This window comes from Cherax quadricarinatus, chromosome 1 (genome assembly GCF_038502225.1).
Source record: "Cherax quadricarinatus isolate ZL_2023a chromosome 1, ASM3850222v1, whole genome shotgun sequence".
Classification (NCBI taxonomy): Eukaryota; Metazoa; Arthropoda; class Malacostraca; order Decapoda; family Parastacidae; genus Cherax; species Cherax quadricarinatus.
This window is the reverse complement of record NC_091292.1, coordinates 47,635,199-47,654,078: the sequence shown is the minus strand read 5'-3', so window position 1 is coordinate 47,654,078 and position 18,880 is coordinate 47,635,199. Positions and strand designations below refer to the sequence as shown.

The window sequence follows — 18,880 nt, the reverse complement described above, 5'->3', positions numbered from 1 at the left end:
AGTTGGATCAGCGGACCTACTGCAGTGTTCCTCTTTTCTTATGAGTCCGGTATTGTCGCGCATCAGGTGTTTCCTTGTTGTGGGAGTTGACTGTGAGGTGTGGTCTTAGCCCTTTAATTGCCTTCCTTTGATGTATTACTTTCATAGTTCCTTGACAATATGAGTAGTCACGAAAGCGCTTGGAATTTCCCTACTCTTTCACAGTGGTTGTTTTGCATATATACATACATATATATATATATATATATATATATATATATATATATATATATATATATATATATATATATATATATATATATATATATATATATATATATATATATATATATATATATATATATATATATATATATATATATATATATATATATATATATATATATATATATATATATATATATATATATTTACTTACAGTATTGTAACCCCGAATGAGTGGTATTTAATCAATATACACCAATCTGGTTTTCTTCTATTTTCTTACTAGCTCTTCTTGTGGTTTATTTCTGCTTATCTCCAGGGGGATACGGAACAGAATTCTTTCTCCCCAAGCCGTGCATGCCGAAGGACCCCGGGATACAAGAGGCTAGTAACCCCTTCTCCTGTATACATTACTAAATTAATAAAGAGAAGCTTTGATTTTTCTTTTTAGGTCATCCTACCTCGGTGGGATGTGGCCGGTTTGTTAAAAAAGGAGAATACATGTAAGTACTTCAGGGGAATACTCGGAGGTTTCTCCCCGGAGCTGAATATTCTCTTCTCCTTCCACCTATTTATACTATTTTTGTGAAACTTTTTTGAAAATGAAATGCATTGAAAAAATGAGAATTAGAATTGGAAGAAGAACAACGTGCCTAGCATCTCAGAGGACAGTATATCTCAAACACGTATATATATTTACTGATAGTTTTGAAGAGGAAATAAATATACTGTGACATGCACTCCGAACTTTACTAAAATTTCATTATTAATGAGTTCCTGTACCTAAAAATTTCAGTGCTTTTCCTACCCTTCAAGCATTCTTGTTTACCACCAAGTTCTTAGACATAATGGATTAAATTATTTTGTTTTACTAAATAATATTTTTGTAATAAAATTGCGGCAATTATTAAAATATATTTGTTAGGATAAGTTGAGACAAAACGAATATTGAACCTTTTTTGTGTCGGTCTATGGTGTTTTTTCAACTTTATTTTAGTGCTGTTATTTATCCAGTATAGAGTAATTTTTACGAGACACAGCTCATATTTCTTCACACAGTGTGATATTTACGACCAGTTTGGGTGTGATATTGGCAGCTTCATCTAGTGCGACCTTTATGTTATAAATGTTATTGTAGACGTTCTTCTGCAGCAATGGTAGAAGCTCTCATGATCAATATTAACTCCTGTATTATCAGTTAGGACGCTTATTATAGAAACTTTCCTACTGTTATTATATCTGCTCACCTGTTGCCAGTTATTACTCTAGTATTTATTTGTTATAAATGTTTTCTCGCTGCACTCTTGCCGCTATTAAAGAATCTTTTTCCATATTGGACGTTCACATGTATTTTCATGTTGTCTGGGTTAAAAAAAATAAATTTATCTACAGATATTATAGGTCACCTTGTGCTATTATAGAGGCCTATGTGCCGGTATTATTGACTCTTACCTGGTCAGTAGAGACGTTTAAATATGGTCCAGTCACTGTGAGAATTCTGAATTTGACGTTCTCGCCAGGCTCGTAGAGGTACTTGTCAGTCTGGATGAAGGTAACCTGGTTGGAGCGCTTCAAAGACATACTCACTGTACGACTGATGTTAACACCAGCCACACTGCCAAAGACGTGCAGGTCACCGTAGTTATAGGTCGAACTTGGCACTGCGACTTCATAGCACTTCTCAGTCTTCCCTGAAAGTAACGTAATAGTTATTCCAGCTCTCACTATTCTACAATATTCTCTTCGCTCTTTATCTAAATTTCACCTTGTTCTTGATATCTTATTTTGGGGATTAAAGTCTTCTTGATGTGAACGTGTAGGTAAATTGTAGACGTAAACAACATTCTTTCAGAATTACCAACGATATGTTAGATAAAAGGTCACTAATGCCAACGTTTCGCTCTCTAGGAGGTTTGTCAAGCCGGTAACAACTTAACAGATTTGGAGATCGAAAGGTTGCCACAATAAAAAGTCACACTAGTTGCGATTGTTTTTTTTTATGAGAAAAGCAATTACTAATTATTTAAAAAAATAATTATAAATTTGACTACAATTATACCTTACATATATAGTTTATATATTAATGAAACATAACTAATAATTTTGTAGATTTTCTGTGTTAGTAAATTTGTTTAGTGCACTAGAGAACAACTGATTAGTAAGTGAACTTTGTTACCGGTTAAGACTTACAGTAGAGATATAACCATCAACACTACATAAATTAGATTTTATCTTGAAGATGCTCAAACATCCACATACAGTAATTACTTGACCTATGAAACCCTGAATTGAGTAGATATAAATATAGTGCAGCATCTGTATTAACATGGAAGGTAAAAAACCTGTCAATAAAAACTCCAAAGTAATCATGGTGAGACTAGAAACTGGACAAGCTAGCACTGCAGAAGCCAATATCCTGGCTTGCCAGAATTTAAAAATTTTAGTGTGCATACTCACGCATTTCAGTATCACTTATATTTACCACTAACCTCCAAGAATATGGATAGAAGTGTTCGGAACAACGGTGACGTTCCCATCCTCGTCAACTTGTTGCCAGTCATAAGTCGTGACAGCGAAGGTCAGATCACCTTCTGGAGCAGAAGGGTTGTCCACGTAGACACATACCTGGGCAGGAGCTCCTGATACCCACTGTCTTGGAGTGGTAATTATGTAGCTCCTGTGAGAGTTATGGTTAGGTTTACTGAAAGTAATTTAACAAACATACAATAAAACGACTATATATATATATATATATGTATATATATATATATATATATATATATATATATATATATATATATATATATATATATATATATATATATATATATATATATATATATATATATATTATTATTATTATTTTTTTCTTGGTAATCATTTTCTTTCATAATTACTATTGCATTTATTTTGTCTGCTTTAGTAAGGCGCAAGTTTTTATTGTTATTAAGTGTATCATAAGACTTAAAGAATCTTTGAGGGCAATTGGGAATGTTTGGTTTTAACATTAGTAAAGGAATGGTATATAGCTCTATGTTAAAACCAAACATTCCCAATTTCCCTCAAAGATTCTTTAAGTCTTATGATACACTTAATAACAACAAAAATTTGCGCCTTACTAAAGCAGATAAAATAAATGCAATAGTAATTATGAAAGAAAATGATTACCAAGAAAAAAATAATAATCTCTTAGATGATACTGAAACCTACTCTAAACTTAGGAAAAATCCCCAAGAAACCGTTAACAGCAATTTCAATAAAACAATAAAACTTCTACTGAAAGGCAAAGATGAATTAGTCAAACAATTTACTTCCACTAATCCATCTTTGCCTTACATGTATGGACTAATAAAAACACACAAACCAGGGAATCCAGTCAGACCAATTATTAGCTCCATAGGGTCAGTTTCATATAAATTATCCAAATGGCTTGTTGATATTTTGAGCCCTATTGTTGGCAAAATTTCTAACTTTAATGTTAAAAACAACATAGACTTGGTTGATAAATTAAGCTCCTTGACTGACTTAAATGATTTTAACATGGTTAGTTTTGATGTTACTTCCTTGTTTACGAAATTTCCTGTTGATGATTTATTAAGTTTCTTATCTGAAGAACTCGTTAACTATGATTTACCATTGCCAGTTCCTACTATCATTAAACTTATTAAACTTTGCATTGTTGATGCAATATTTGTATTTAATGATAAGTTTTACACTCAGAAGTTTGGTATGGCAATGGGAAACCCTCTTTCACCTGTTCTTAGTAACCTATACATGGAATTTTTTGAAACAAGGTTGCTTAACACAATCCTCCCTAATAGAGCTAAATGGTTCAGATATGTTGATGATATTTTGTGTCTTATGCCCAAAAATGTAGATATACACCATTTCCTAGGAAAATTAAATAGCTTAGCCCATTCTATAAACTTTACTGTTGAGTTTGAAGAAAATAATTCATTGCCTTTTCTAGATGTTTTAATTATTAAGGGTAATAATGAATTCAAATTTAAAATTTACAGAAAACCTACAAATAACTGTTCCTATGTCCACTATTATTCCTCGCATCAAGATAGAGTCAAACTGTCTGTTTTCTCATCAATGTTTCTGAGAGCTTTACGAATTTGTAGTCCTGAGTTCATAGATGAGGAAATATCCAAAATTTATGAAATAGGTAATGATTTAAAATACCCAAGAAATGTAATTGATAAATCTTTTAAAGTTGCTAGAAATACTTTTTACAATCCAAAAAGGGACAACCAGCCTTATTCAACTAAAAATATGTTGGTTCTCCCTTACCATGAAAACTTGGTTGATATGCCTTCTCTTCTTAAGACTTTTAATATTAAAGTTGTATTCAAAAATCTTGATACAGTAAAAAAACTTTTGATAAAGAATTCCCCCCAAAATGCTGATGGATGTGTCTATAAGATTCCTTGTAAAATTTGCGATGAAGTTTATTACGGTCAAACTGGTAAAAATCTCGAACTAAGATTAAAACAACATAAATATAGCATTAGAACTGGACAAGATTCCAATGCTCTATTTATTCATGTAAGAGATTTTAACCATCCAATTGATTTTCAAAAAGTTGAGAAAGTAGTATCAAGCAAGTCCATGATCGACAGGAATATAATTGAATCTTGTTTCATAAAAAGCAGTTTTGACAATAATATGAATATTTCCTTTGGTTTATATAAATTAGATCCATTTATAATTAATAGAATTTGGGAAGAATTTAATAATACACTGGACAAATAATTTTTAATTTTTCTTGGGAAGAATAGTTTGTGGGGTGAGTTGTGCAAAGGACCTATCCAAGTTGGGTCGGCGCGCGTCAGGTGTTTAACCGTTGTGGGATCTGATAGTGAGGTGCTGGCCAGACCCCTTATATAGCTTCCTTGGATGCTTTACTTTCATAGTTCCTTGATAATGTGAGTAGTCACGAAAGCGCTTGGAATTTCTCTATTCTTTCAGAGTGGTTGTTTTGCATATTCTGAAATCACCTGTTTACTGTGATCTTATTGTATATATATATATATATATATATATATATATATATATATATATATATATATATATATATATATATATATATATATATATATTAACAAGTCGGCAGTCTCCCACCGAGGCAGGGTGACCCAAAAAGAGAGAAAATCCCCAAAAAGAAAATACTTTCATCATCATTGAACACTTTCACCTCACTCACACATAATCACTGTTTTTGCAGAGGTGCTCAGAATACAACAGTTTAGAAGCATATACGTATAAAGATACACAACATATCCCTTCAAACTGCCAATATCCCAAACCCCTCCTTTAAAGTGCAGGCATTGTACTTCCCATTTCCCGGCTATATAAAAATAACCGGTTTCCCTGAATCCCTTCACTAAATATTACCGTGTTCACACTCCAACAGCTCGTCAGGTCCCAAATACCATTCGTCTCCATTCACTCCTATCTAACACGCTCACGCATGCTTGCTGAAAGTCCAAGCACCTCGCCCACAAAACTTCCTTTACCCCCTCCCTCCAACCTTTTCGAGGACGACCCCTACCGCGCCTTCCTTTCCCTACAGATTTATTCGCTCTCCCTGTCATTCTACTTTGATCCATACTTTCTAAGTGGCCAAACCACCTCAACAACCGTTCTTCAACCCTCTGACTAATACTTTTATTAACTTCACACCTTCTCCTAATTTCCACACTTAGAATTTTCTGCATAATATTTACACCACACAATGCCCTTAGACACAACATCTCCACTGCCTCCAACCGCCTCCTCGCTGCAGCATTTACAACCAAAGCTTCACACCCATATAAGAGAGTTGGTACTACTATACATTCATACATTCCCTTCTTTGCCTTCATAGATAACTCTTTTTGTCTCTTTATATATCTCAACGCACCACTCGCCTTTTTTTCATCATCAGTTCTATGATTAACCTCATCCTTCATAAATCCATCCGCCGCCACGACAACTCCCAAGTATCTGAAAGCGTTCACTTCTTCCATACTCCTCCTCCCCAATTTGATATCCAATTTTTCTTTATCTAAATCATTTGATACCCTCATCACCTTACTCTTTTCTATGTTCACTTTGAACTTTCTACCTCTACACACACTCCCAAACTCGTCCACTAACCTTTGCAGTTTTTCTTCAGAATCCCTCATAAGAACAGTATCATCAGCAAAAAGTAACTGTGTCAATTCCCATTTTGTATTTAATTCCCCATAATTTAATCCCACCCCTCTCCCGAACACCTAAGTATTTACTTCTTTTACAATCCCATCTATAAATATATTGAACAACCATGGTGTGATTGCACATCCCTGTCTAAGACCTACTTTTACTGGGAAGTAGTCTCCCTCTCTTCTACACACCCTAACCTGAGCCTCACTATCCTCATAAAAACTCTTTACAGCATTTAGTAACTTACCACCTATTCCATATACTTGCAACATCTGCCACATTGCTCCCCTATCCACTCTATCATATGCCTTTTCTAAATCCGTAACTGCAATAAAAACTTCTCTACGTTTATCTAAATACTGTTCACATATATGCTTCAATGTTTTAACTTGTTTAACTCACTCCAAATTTTTTCTTATTTTCATTAAAATTTCTTGACAGTGCCTCTCCCACTCTATCATCTGCTCTCCTTTTACACTCTCTCACCACTTTCTTCACCTTTCTTTTATTCTCCATATACTCTACTCTTATTATAACACTTCTGCTTTGTAAAAACCTCTCATAAGCTAACTTTTTCCCTTTTATTACTCCCTTTACTTCATCATTCCACCAATCACTCCTCTTTCCTCCTGCCCCCACCTTCCTATAGCCACAAACTTCTGCCCCACATTCTAATACTGCACTTTTAAAACTATTCCAACCCTCTTCAACCCCCCCCCCACTACTCATACCTGCATCAGCCCACCTTTCTGCCAATAGTTGTGTATATCTCACCCGAACTTCCTCCTCCCTTAGTTTATACACTTTTATCTCCCTCTTGTTTGTTGTAGCCATTTTCTTCTTGTCCCATCTACCTCTTACTCTAAGTGTAGCTACAACTAAATAATGATCCGATGTATCAGTTGCCCCTCTATAAACGTGTACATCCTGGAACCTACCCATCAACTTTTAATCCATCAATACATGATCTAACAAACCACTTTCATTACGTGCTATATCATACCTTGTATATTTATTTATCCTCTTCTTCATTAAATATGTATTACTTATTAGCAAACCTCTTTCTACACATATCTCAATTAAGACTCCCCATTTTCATTTACCCCTGGCACCCCAAAATTACCTACTACTCCCTCCACAACATTTTTACCCACTTTAACATTGAAATACCCAACCACAGGTGCTCTCATGCATTCACCCAACATTTCACAAAATCTCTCTCTCTCCTCTACACTTCTCTCTTCTCCAGGTGCATATATGCTTGCTGTAACCCACTTTTCACATCCAAACTTTATTTTACTCCACATAATCCTTGAATTAAAACATTTATAGTCCCTTTTTTCCTGCCATAGCTTATCCTTCAACATTACTGCTACTTCTTCTTTAGCTCTAACTCTATTTGAAACCCTTGACTTAATACCATTTATTTATCTCCACTGAAACTCTCCCATCCCCTTCAACTTTGCTTCAGTTAAAGCCAGGACATCCAGCTTCTTCTCATTCATAACATCCAATCATCTCATATATACATATATATACATATATATATTTTTTTTTTAATCACACTGGCCGATTCCCACCAAGGCAGGGTGGCCCCGAAAAAGAAAAACTTTCACCATCATTCACTCCATCACTGTCTTGCCAGAAGGGTGCTTTACACTACAGCTTTTAAACTGCAACATTAACACCCCTCCTTCAGAGTGCAGGCACTGTACTTCCCATCTCCAGGACTCAAGTCCGGTCTGCCGGTTTCCCTGAACCCCTTCATAATGTTACTTTGCTCACACTCCAACAGCACGTCAAGTATTAAAAACCATTTGTTTCCATTCACTCCTATCAAACACGCTCACGCATGCCTGCTGGAAGTCCAAGCCCCTCGCACACAAAACCTCCTTTACCCCCTCCCTCCAACCTTTCCTAGGCCGACCCCTACCCCGCCTTCCTTCCACTACAGACTGATACACTCTTGAAGTTATTCTGTTTCGCTCCATTCTCTCCACATGTCCGAACCACCTCAACAACCCTTCCTCAGCCCTCTGGACAACAGTTTTGGTAATCCCGCACCTCCTCCTAACTTCCAAACTACGAATTCTCTGCATTATATTCACACCACACATTGCTCTCAGACATGACTTCTCCACTGCCTCCAGCCTTCTCCTCGCTGCAACATTCATCACCCATGCTTCACACCCATATAAGAGCGTTGGTAAAACTATACTCTCATACATTCCTCTCTTTGCCTCCAAGGACAAAGTTCTTTGTCTCCACAGACTCCTAAGTGCACCACTCACCCTTTTCCCCTCATCAATTCTATGATTCACCTCATCTTTCATAGACCCATCCGCTGACACGTCCACACCCAAATATCTGAATACATTCACCTCCTCCATACTCTCTCCCTCCAATCTGATATCCAATCTTTCATCACCTAATCTTTTTGTTATCCTCATAACCTTACTCTTTCCTGTATTCACTTTCAATTTTCTTCTTTTGCACACCCTACCAAATTCATCCACCAATCTCTGCAACTTCTCTTCAGAATCTCCCAAGAGCACAGTGTCATCAGCAAAGAGCAACTGTGACAACTCCCACTTTATGTGTGATTCTTTATCTTTTAACTCCACGCCTCTTGCCAAGACCCTCGCATTTACTTCTCTTACAACCCCATCTATAAATATATTAAACAACCACGGTGACATCACACATCCTTGTCTAAGGCCTACTTTTACTGGGAAATAATTTCCCTCTTTCCTACATACTCTAACTTGAGCCTCACTATCCTCGTAAAAACTCTTCACTGCTTTCAGTAACCTACCTCCTACACCATACACCTGCAACATCTGCCACATTGCCCCCCTATCCACCCTGTCATACGCCTTTTCCAAATCCATAAATGCCACAAAGACCTCTTTAGCCTTATCTAAATACTGTTCACTTATATGTTTCACTGTAAACACCTGGTCCACACACCCCCTACCTTTCCTAAAGCCTCCTTGTTCATCTGCTATCATATTCTCCGTCTTACTCTTAATTCTTTCAATAATAACTCTACCATACACTTTGCCAGGTATACTCAACAGACTTATCCCCCTATAATTTTTGCACTCTCTTTTATCCCCTTTGCCTTTATACAAAGGAACTATGCATGCTCTCTGCCAATCCCTAGTTACCTTACCCTCTTCCATACATTTATTAAATAATTGCACCAACCACTCCAAAACTACATCCCCACCTGCTTTTAACATTTCTATCTTCATCCCATCAATCCCGGCTGCCTTACCCCCTTTCATTTTATCTACTGCGAGTGTGTGTGTGTGTGTGTGTGTGTGTGTGTGTGTGTGTGTGTGTGTGTGTGTGTGTGTGCAAAACAACCACTGTGAAAGAGTAGCGAAATTCCAAGCGCTTTCCTGACTACTCACATTGTCAAGGAACTATGATAGTCCCTTGACAATGTGAGTAGTCACGAAAGCGGTTGGAATTTCACTACTCTTTCACAGTGGTCGTTTTGCATATTTTAAAATCACCTGTTTACTGTGATCTTATTGCATATATATATATATATATATATATATATATATATATATATATATATATATATATATATATATATATATATATATATATATATATATATATATATATATACATATATATATATAGGATGGGGTCCACCTCTGGTGTAAATTGTGGGACCCATAGCCTCGGAGAAATGTATAAAAAGGCTTCAAGGAGGAATATGTGGATTTCTTCCTGAAGCCGTTTGAATATTCCACTTCCCCTACCACCCCATCTTTTATATATATATATATATATATATATATATATATATATATATATATATATATATATATATATATATATATATATATATATATATATATATATATATATATATATATATATATATATAATATTGTAACCAATAACAAGTGGTATTAATCAATAATAACAGTACAAATAACCGTGGATTCGAACCCGTGTCGTTTTGGCCCACCTCTTGGTAAGCGAAAATCACACATGACGCTGTAACCCACGGGACCACGCACTCCTACATGAATGATGCACACAGCAGAACCAGGTGTTTTACCATCATCGAACGACATACAGCAATGTGGGTGCCTTTGAGCTAATTTCAGTCTACTCCCCGTTTGGTGTACTAGCTTCACGAGCAGCCTATGTATATAATATTGTAATAACAGTGCGACTAGCTGAGAATTCGGACCCATGTCGTTTTGGCCCACCTTAATGTTGAGCAAAAATCACAAATGATGCTCTAACCTACGGAATCAAGCAATCCTACAAGAATGACGCACCCAGCAGAGCTATGTGTTTTACCGTCATCCTAGGACATATGGTGGTGTCGGTGCCTTTCAGCTGAGCTGTTTGAATATTATCTTCTCCTACCACCCCCCTATATTTTTATGCTACATGCTAACCTTATTAATAGAATATATTGATAGAAAACACAAACATGAATACATTGGTACAATATGTCAAAGGTTATGAATCTCCTCCAGCTCCTCCGAAGCCAGACGTGAGCCCAGTATGTAGCACGCATATCACCTCTGGATGGCCATGCTGAGGAGCTGGAACATGGAAATGGCTGCTCTTGGGTGCCTGGTGGTGTCGACGAGTCTGGAACCCAGACATCGGCCGTTTCCCACCAAGGTAGGGTGGCCCGAAAAAACTTTCACTATCATTCATTTTATAACTGTCTTGCCAGAGGCCCCATTACACTACAGTTATAAAACTACAACATTAACACCCCTCATTCAGATTGCAGGCGCAATACTTCCCATCTGCTGACTTGTGCACTCTTAAATATCTGAATGCATTGACCTCCTTCATACTCTCTCCATCCTACCTGAAATCCAATCTTTAGTTACCTATTTTTTTTATCCTCATCACATTACTCTTTCCTATATTCACTTTCAATTTCCTTTTTGGCATACCCTACCAAACTCATCCACCAACCTCTGCAACTTCTCTTCAGAATCCCCCAAAATCACAGTGTCATCAGCAAAGAGCATCTGTCACAACTCCCACTTTGTGCTAGATCCTTTATCTTTTAACCACAAACTTCTTGCCAACACCTGAGCATTCACTTCTGTTACAATCCTATCTATAAATATAGTGAACAACCACGGTGACATCACACATCCTTGTCTTAGGCCTACTTTTACTGGGAAATAATCTCCCTCTCGCCTATATACTCCACCCTGAGCCTCAATATCCTCAAAAAAACTTTTCAGTGATTTCAATAGCCTACGACCTATTCCATACATTGGCAACATCTGCCACATTACCCCCCCCCCTATCCACCAAGTCATACGTATTTTCGAAATCCATAAATGCCACAAAAACCTCTGTTCCTTTATCTAAATACTGCTCACCTATATGTTTCACAGTAAACACTTGGTCTACACACACCCCCTGCCCTTCCTAAAGCCTACTTGTTCATCTGTTATCTTACTCTCCGTCTTACTCTTAATTCTTTCAATTATAAGTCTACCATGCACTTCACCAGATATACTCACCAGTCTTATTCCCATATAATTTTTCATTCTTTCTTGTCCACTTTGCCTTTATACAAACGAACTATGCATGCTCTCTGCCATTCCCTAGGTACCGTACCCTCTTACATACATTTATTAAATAATAGCACCAACCATTCCAAAACTGTTTTTAACATTTTTATCTTTATCGTATGAATACCACCTGCTTTACCCCCTCTCATTCTACCCACTGCCTCGCGAACTTCCCCCACACTCACAACTCGCTCCTCCTCCTCACTCCTGCAAGATATTATTCCTTCTTGCCCTATACACGAAATCACAGCTTCCCTATTTTCATCAACTTTTAGCAATTCGGTGTGTGATTGTGTGTTGTTAACTAATATGAATTTGAGGTTGGGTAAGGATTATGGAAAGTAAATGCGAGTGTGGCAGAGGCGTGAGTTAAAGAATGAAGGATCACCGTGCAAAGTGGGGAGTTGTCACAACCTCCCTGCTGATATTTTTAATAAGGAAGATTACTGAAGAGAAGACCTGGAAGATGAATTGAATTTGGCCAGGGTGTGCTAAGAAAAGAAAATTAGGTGGAATGCAGGAAAAGAGTAAGGATTATGAGGATAACAAGGGAGATTAGGTGATGAAGGATTGAATATCAGGATTGGAGGGAGAGAGTATAGGAAGATGAAGATGGTGTATTCAGATGTTTGGGAGTGGACGTGTCAGCCAGGATAGTCTATAGATGGAGGTGGAATCATAGAATTGATGAGGAAAGAATTGGTAGGTGGTGCACTTGAGGGTCTGTGGAATACAAAGAACTTTTTGTCCATTGGAGGCAAAGAGGGAGGAAGAATGTATGCTCAAAACATTTCGTCCTTCTTACTGATACCTCTCACTCTCTATTCAATAACTCTCCTCTCCTATTTTTAACAATCAAATCCATTTGTCCCATGGGTTTTCTCAACATATTAGTCTCACTTCAAATCCTTTTCTTATTTCCAACAAAATTTGTTGATAACATCTCACCCACTCTCTCATTTGCTCTCTTTTTACATTGTTTCACCACTCTCTTAACCTCTCTTTTCCTCTCCATATACTCCTTCCTCCTTGCATCACTTCTACCTTGAAAACCACACAAAAGCTAACTTTTTCTCCCTTACTACTCTCTTTATATCATCCCACCAATCGCTCTTCTCCCCCCCCCCGCACCCACTTTCCTGTAACCACAAACTTCTGCTGAACACTCTAACACTACATTGTTAAATCTACGCCATACATTTTCGACTCCTTTGCCTATACTCTCACTAACCCATCTATTCTCCAATAGTTGTTTATATCTTACCATAACTGCCTCCTCCTTTACCTTATAAACCTTCACCTCTCTCTTACCTGCTGCTTACATTTTCCTTGAATTCCATGTACCTTTTACTCTCAGTGTAGCTACAACTAAAAAGTGATCTGATATATCTGTGGCCCCTCTATAAACATGTACATCTTGAAGTCTACCCAAAAGTCTTTTACCTACAATACGTAGTCCAACAAACTACTGTCATTATGCCTGCATCATATATTGTATACTTATTTTCTTCTTTTTCTTAAAATACGTGTTACCTATAATCAAACCCTTTTCTATACAAAGTTCAGTCAAATGCTTCCCATTATCATTTACACCTGGCATCCCAAACTTACCTACCACACCCTCTTTAAATGTTTCTCCTACTTTAGCATTTAGGTCCCCTACCACAATTACTCTCTCACTTGCTTCAAACGTTCCGAAACACTTGCTTAACATCTCCCAAAATCTCTCTCTCTCTCCTCTACACTCCTCTCTTCTCCAGGTGCATACACACTTATTATGACCCACTTTTCGCATCCAACCCTTATTTTCATCCACATAATCCTTGAATTTATACAACTGTATTCCCTCTTCCCCTTCCATAACTGATCCTTCAACATTTTTGCTACCCCTTCTTTAGATCTAATTCCGTCAGATACTCCTAACTTAATCACCTACCCATTGCAGTTTTGGTTTCACTTAGAGCCAGGGCATCAAACTTATTTGCATTCATAACATTAGCAATCATTGCTTTCTTATCATACGCACTACATCCACGCACATTCCAACATCCAATTTTATGAAGTTTTTCTTCTTCACTTTATTGGTATGTTCTATCGGATAAGGAGTTACTAGCCCATTGCTGGTATATAAATAAATAAATAAATAAATAAATATATATATATATATATATATATATATATATATATATATATATATATATATATATATATATATATATATATATATATATATATATATATATATATATATATATATATATATATATATATATATATATATATATGATGGGGTCCACCTCTGGTGTAAATTGTGGGACCCATTGCCTCGGAGAAGTGCATAAAAAGACTTCAAGGAAGAATATTTGGATTTCTTCCTGAAGCCGTTTGAATATTCCACTTCCCCTACCACCCCATCTTTTAGTATATTTTTTTTTTTACCAATAGGAATATTTTATTGCATAATATGGTACAGAAGATTTAAGAGATACATTGTTGATATAAAGGTGGCATATACGGTACATGTTGTTACGTGTGTATCACCGATTATAAGGCGAAAATCTCATCCAGCTCCTCAGAGCTGGGGCGTGTGCCCAAAATACAGCAGGCATTACCCCTTTGAACAGCCGCACTGAGCCGCTGGAACAGAAAACTAGCTGCCCTGGGATCCCTAGTTACCCTGATGAGTCTTTTTCCCAGCTCCTTAAGGAATTTAGATGCACTCTTTCCCCATGAGCCAAGGGTCTCTGAGCCTATGGGAACAAACATATAATGATGGGCAAGTTCTCCATATTTTCTAGACTTTTGGGACTCCCTGAAGCTGGCAGCTGCCCCTCCTTCCTCCCTGGTGTACTGGAGATAGGTATCAGCCAAGGTAGATGCACATGTATAGTCCCACACCACCTGCTTCCCATCTGTCCAGGCTTGAAGGGTGATACCATCTGGACGCTTCTGGCTGCCATCAGATCTGCATAGTTGGGGTGGCTCCCTTACTGCTGGGCATCCAGCTGTTGTGAGGCTCCTCTTGATAATGTTATTAACCTCCTCATGTCTTGCAATCTTTCCCTCGGATTTACGGCACACAAGACCATGGTACCCGAATCGGTCTGCTGCTTCACTGCCACAAATATATATATATATATATATATATATATATATATATATATATATATATATATATATATATATATAAATATATGCAAAAGAATCGCAGACAGGCGACAAAGGGGGAGGAAATCTTTAGCTCAAGTACTTCCGCACTTCTCAGTGCGTCATCAGGAGGTGTGCAATGTTGCAAAGGCAACAACACGAGAAGAAGGGTAAGTTTTCAGAGAGTGGCAGTGTGGATCCAGCCAGCCAGCCAGCCAGTCTCTGCCTGAGAGAGACAAGCGGTATGCCACCACTCACCAGTCCCCTCCCCCCAACACCCCAGATGGGAAAGAGTGGGGTAGGCCTCTCAGTTTGCATATAGCATGAGGAAATACTAGATTATAGTTAATAACCAGCCCCAAGCTTCTAACTGCCGCGAACATGTCATGTGACGTAAAAAAATACAATACCTTCATTTGCACCCTTCTAACTAATGAAATAGAGGGGAAGATTTCCTAATTTGTCAACCAGTGTCACCGAACCTTCTAGAACAATCAGGAAATACTTGCAGTGTCAGCTAATAACCTTGTGTGAATTTTCTCCTATTCAGGGTTTCTCATAATAACTAGGCTATTCTTAATTTATTGCCATTCCTGTCAGTGCAGGACAAACCACGGGGGAAGGGTGGAAATCTTTAGCTCAAGTACTTTCACACTTCTCAGTGCGTCATCAGGAGCTGTGCAATGTTGCAAGGAAGCAACCAAAGCAGGGAGAGAGGTCTCAGAGAAGCGTAGGTGTCACTGGCCACGGTTACCCTTAGACTGGGTTAGTGGTCGGTGCCAACCCCACCCTACCATCATCCTCCCACTACCCATATGGGGTAGGAGGGTTTCTGAGATGTCAAGTAGGAAATTATAAGACATCTCAGAAACACTCCTACCACATATGGGTAGTGGGAGGATGATGGTAGGCTGGGGTTGGCACCGACCACTAACCCAGTCTAAGGGTAACCGTGGCCAGTGACACCTACGCTTCTCTGAGACCTCTCTCCCTGCTTTTGTTGCTCCCTTGCAACTGGGACTAGTCTTGTTGCAAACCTTTGCACTTTCTCTAATTTCTTGACATGCTAGACCAGATGTGAATTCCAAACTGGTGCTGCATACTCCACTATGGGCCTGACGTATATGGTATACAGAGTTTTAGACGATTCCTTACTGAGGCATCGGAACACTATCTTTAGGTTTGGCAAATGCCCGTATGGTGCAGCAGTTATCTGATTGATGTGAGCCTCAGGAGATGTGCTCGGTATTAGGCTCACCCCTAGATCTTTTTCCTTGAGTGAGGTATGCAGTCTTTGGCCACCTAGACTATGTTCTGTCTGCGGTCTTCTTTGCCCTTTCCCGATCTTCATGACTTTACATTTGGCGGGGTTAAATTCAAGGAGCCAGTTGCTGGACCAGGCTTGTAGCTTGTCCAGGTCTCTTTCTAGTCCTGCCTGATTCTCGACCGATTTGATTCTCCTCATTAATTTCACATCTTCTACAAACAAGGACACTTCTGAGTCTATCCCTTCCGTTGTGTTGTTCACCGTACACCAAAAACAGCACAGGTGCTAGAACTGACCCCTGAGAAACCCCGCTTATCACAGGCGCCCATTCTGACACCTCGTCAAGTATCATGACTCGTTACCTCCATATTAGATATTCTCTTATCCATTGCAATGCCTTTCCTGTTATGTGTGCCTGATCCTCTAGCTTTTGCATTAATCCCTTGTGAGGAACTGTGTCGAAGGCCTTCCTGCTGTCCAAGAAAAGGCATCCTATCCACCCCTTTATCTCTCTCTCTTGTCTTACTTCTGTCACCTCATAAAACTCCAGTAGGTTCGTGACACAGGATTTCCCTTCCCTGAAACCGTGCTGGTTCTCGATTATATGCTTGTTTCTTTCCAAGTGCTCCACCACTTTCTTCCTGATGATCGTCACCATGACTTTGCATACTATACGCGTTAGTGACACAGGCCTGTAGTTTAATGTCTCGTGTCTGTCTCTTTTTATAGATTGGGACTATATTTGCCATCTTTCATACCTTAGGTAGTTGCCCAGTTTCAATGGATGTGTTGAAAATCTTTGTTAGTGGCACACACAGCATCTCTGCTCCCTCTCTCAGGACCGACGGGGAGATTTTTTCTGGTCCCACCGCTTTTGAGGTATCAAGTTCACATAGCAGCTTCTTCACTTCCTCCTCGGTTATATGTACCTCATCCAGCACTTGTTGGTGTACCCCATCCCCCTATTCTGAATGCCTGGAGTACTTTTTGTCTCCACTGTAAATACTTCTTTAAATCTCATGTTGAGTTCCTCACATACCTCTTGGTCGTTTCTTGTGAGCTCCCCACCTTCCTTCCTCAGTCTGATTACCTGGCCCTTGTCTGTTGTTTTCCTCCTGATGTGGCTATACAACAGCTTCGGGTCAGACTTGACTTTCGATGCTATGTCATTTTTGTATTGTCGCTGAGCCTCCCTTCTTCTCTGTGCATATTCGTTTCTGGCTCTTCGGCTGATCTCTTTATTTTCCTGGGTCCCATGTCTATAATTTTTACTACGGTTAATTTCAGTTATAAACATATGATTATATTTCTAACAACAAATAAGCTAAATATTATCATTATTATTATCTGATGCTCATAAAGTTATTCCTGACAACTTTTACTATGACTATTAGTATTAGAATACTATTGTAACTATCAGAATCCATTGCACGAACTATTACCAATGCTATTAATGTAAATTTTATCTACTACTACTCTAGCTAGTTAAAAAAATTATTACTTCTATTATTTCCTTAATTATTATTATTTAATAAATGCTTCTAGTTTATCTTGTAGATAATTGTGCAAATCTGCTCTAAATAGTTCCATCATTATTATTATTTTTATCCTTTTATTATTACTAACTGATAACGATGTCAATAAAAATAATAACTATTACGAGAGCTGAAATTTGTAAGCGCCATAAATATTAGTAATGATGCTAGAAACTTCTAAAACAATACCATGACAATATTTATCACTTCTAGCAACACTAACAATTATAGGTTCTAAACTAATTTATATAATTTATTAAACAAACTGTATGTTAAAATGACTTTCAAAACAGACCTATAACCAGAAATATCCTCTAGATTACTGAAAACGAATATCTGCTAGATTAATAACCAGGAATATTCTTTAGATTAATAACCAGGAATATTCTCTAGATTAATAACCAGGAATATTCTCTAGAATAATAGCTAGGAATATCCTCTAGACTAATAACTAGGAACATTCTCTAGATTAATAACTAGGAATATCCTCTACACATATAACCAGGAATATTCTCTAGATTAATTACCAGGAATATTCTCTAGAATAGTAACCATGAATATTCTATATATTAATAACCAAGAATATTCACTAGATTAATAACCAGAAATATTCTCTAGATTAATAACCAGGAATATCCTCTAGAATAATAACCAGAAATATTCTCTAGAATAATAACTAGGAATATTCTCTAGACTATTATCCATGAATATCCTGAAGAGAAACATCTTCTAGATATTTACCAGAAACATTGAAACAAAAGTAAAAAATAACAAAGACATTTATGTTTAAGTGTTTGTTCCACATAACATACGTTCATTTAATATTTATGGCTGGGAGAGAGCGCTATTTTACTTTCAACTTCAAGATTTATTAAAGTGGCGATAATTAAAGATTTTCTCACAAGAAGCGAAACAATAACGGCAAACTCAGATGATAACCTCAGACG

General features: G+C 37.5%; 1 protein-coding gene across 1 annotated transcript in view; it reads right to left on the bottom strand.

Moving 5' to 3' along the window:
- The window catches only part of LOC128685349 (pregnancy zone protein-like), a 503,287-nt gene that overhangs the window by 455,539 nt on the left and 28,868 nt on the right, over positions 1-18,880 (bottom strand). The window contains exons 2-3 of the mRNA XM_070082129.1: positions 2,694-2,881; positions 1,657-1,895 (exon numbers count right to left, since the gene is read on the bottom strand). Coding sequence (XP_069938230.1) covers positions 1,657-1,895; positions 2,694-2,881 — 427 coding nt within the window. The remainder of the gene's footprint in view (positions 1-1,656; positions 1,896-2,693; positions 2,882-18,880) is intronic.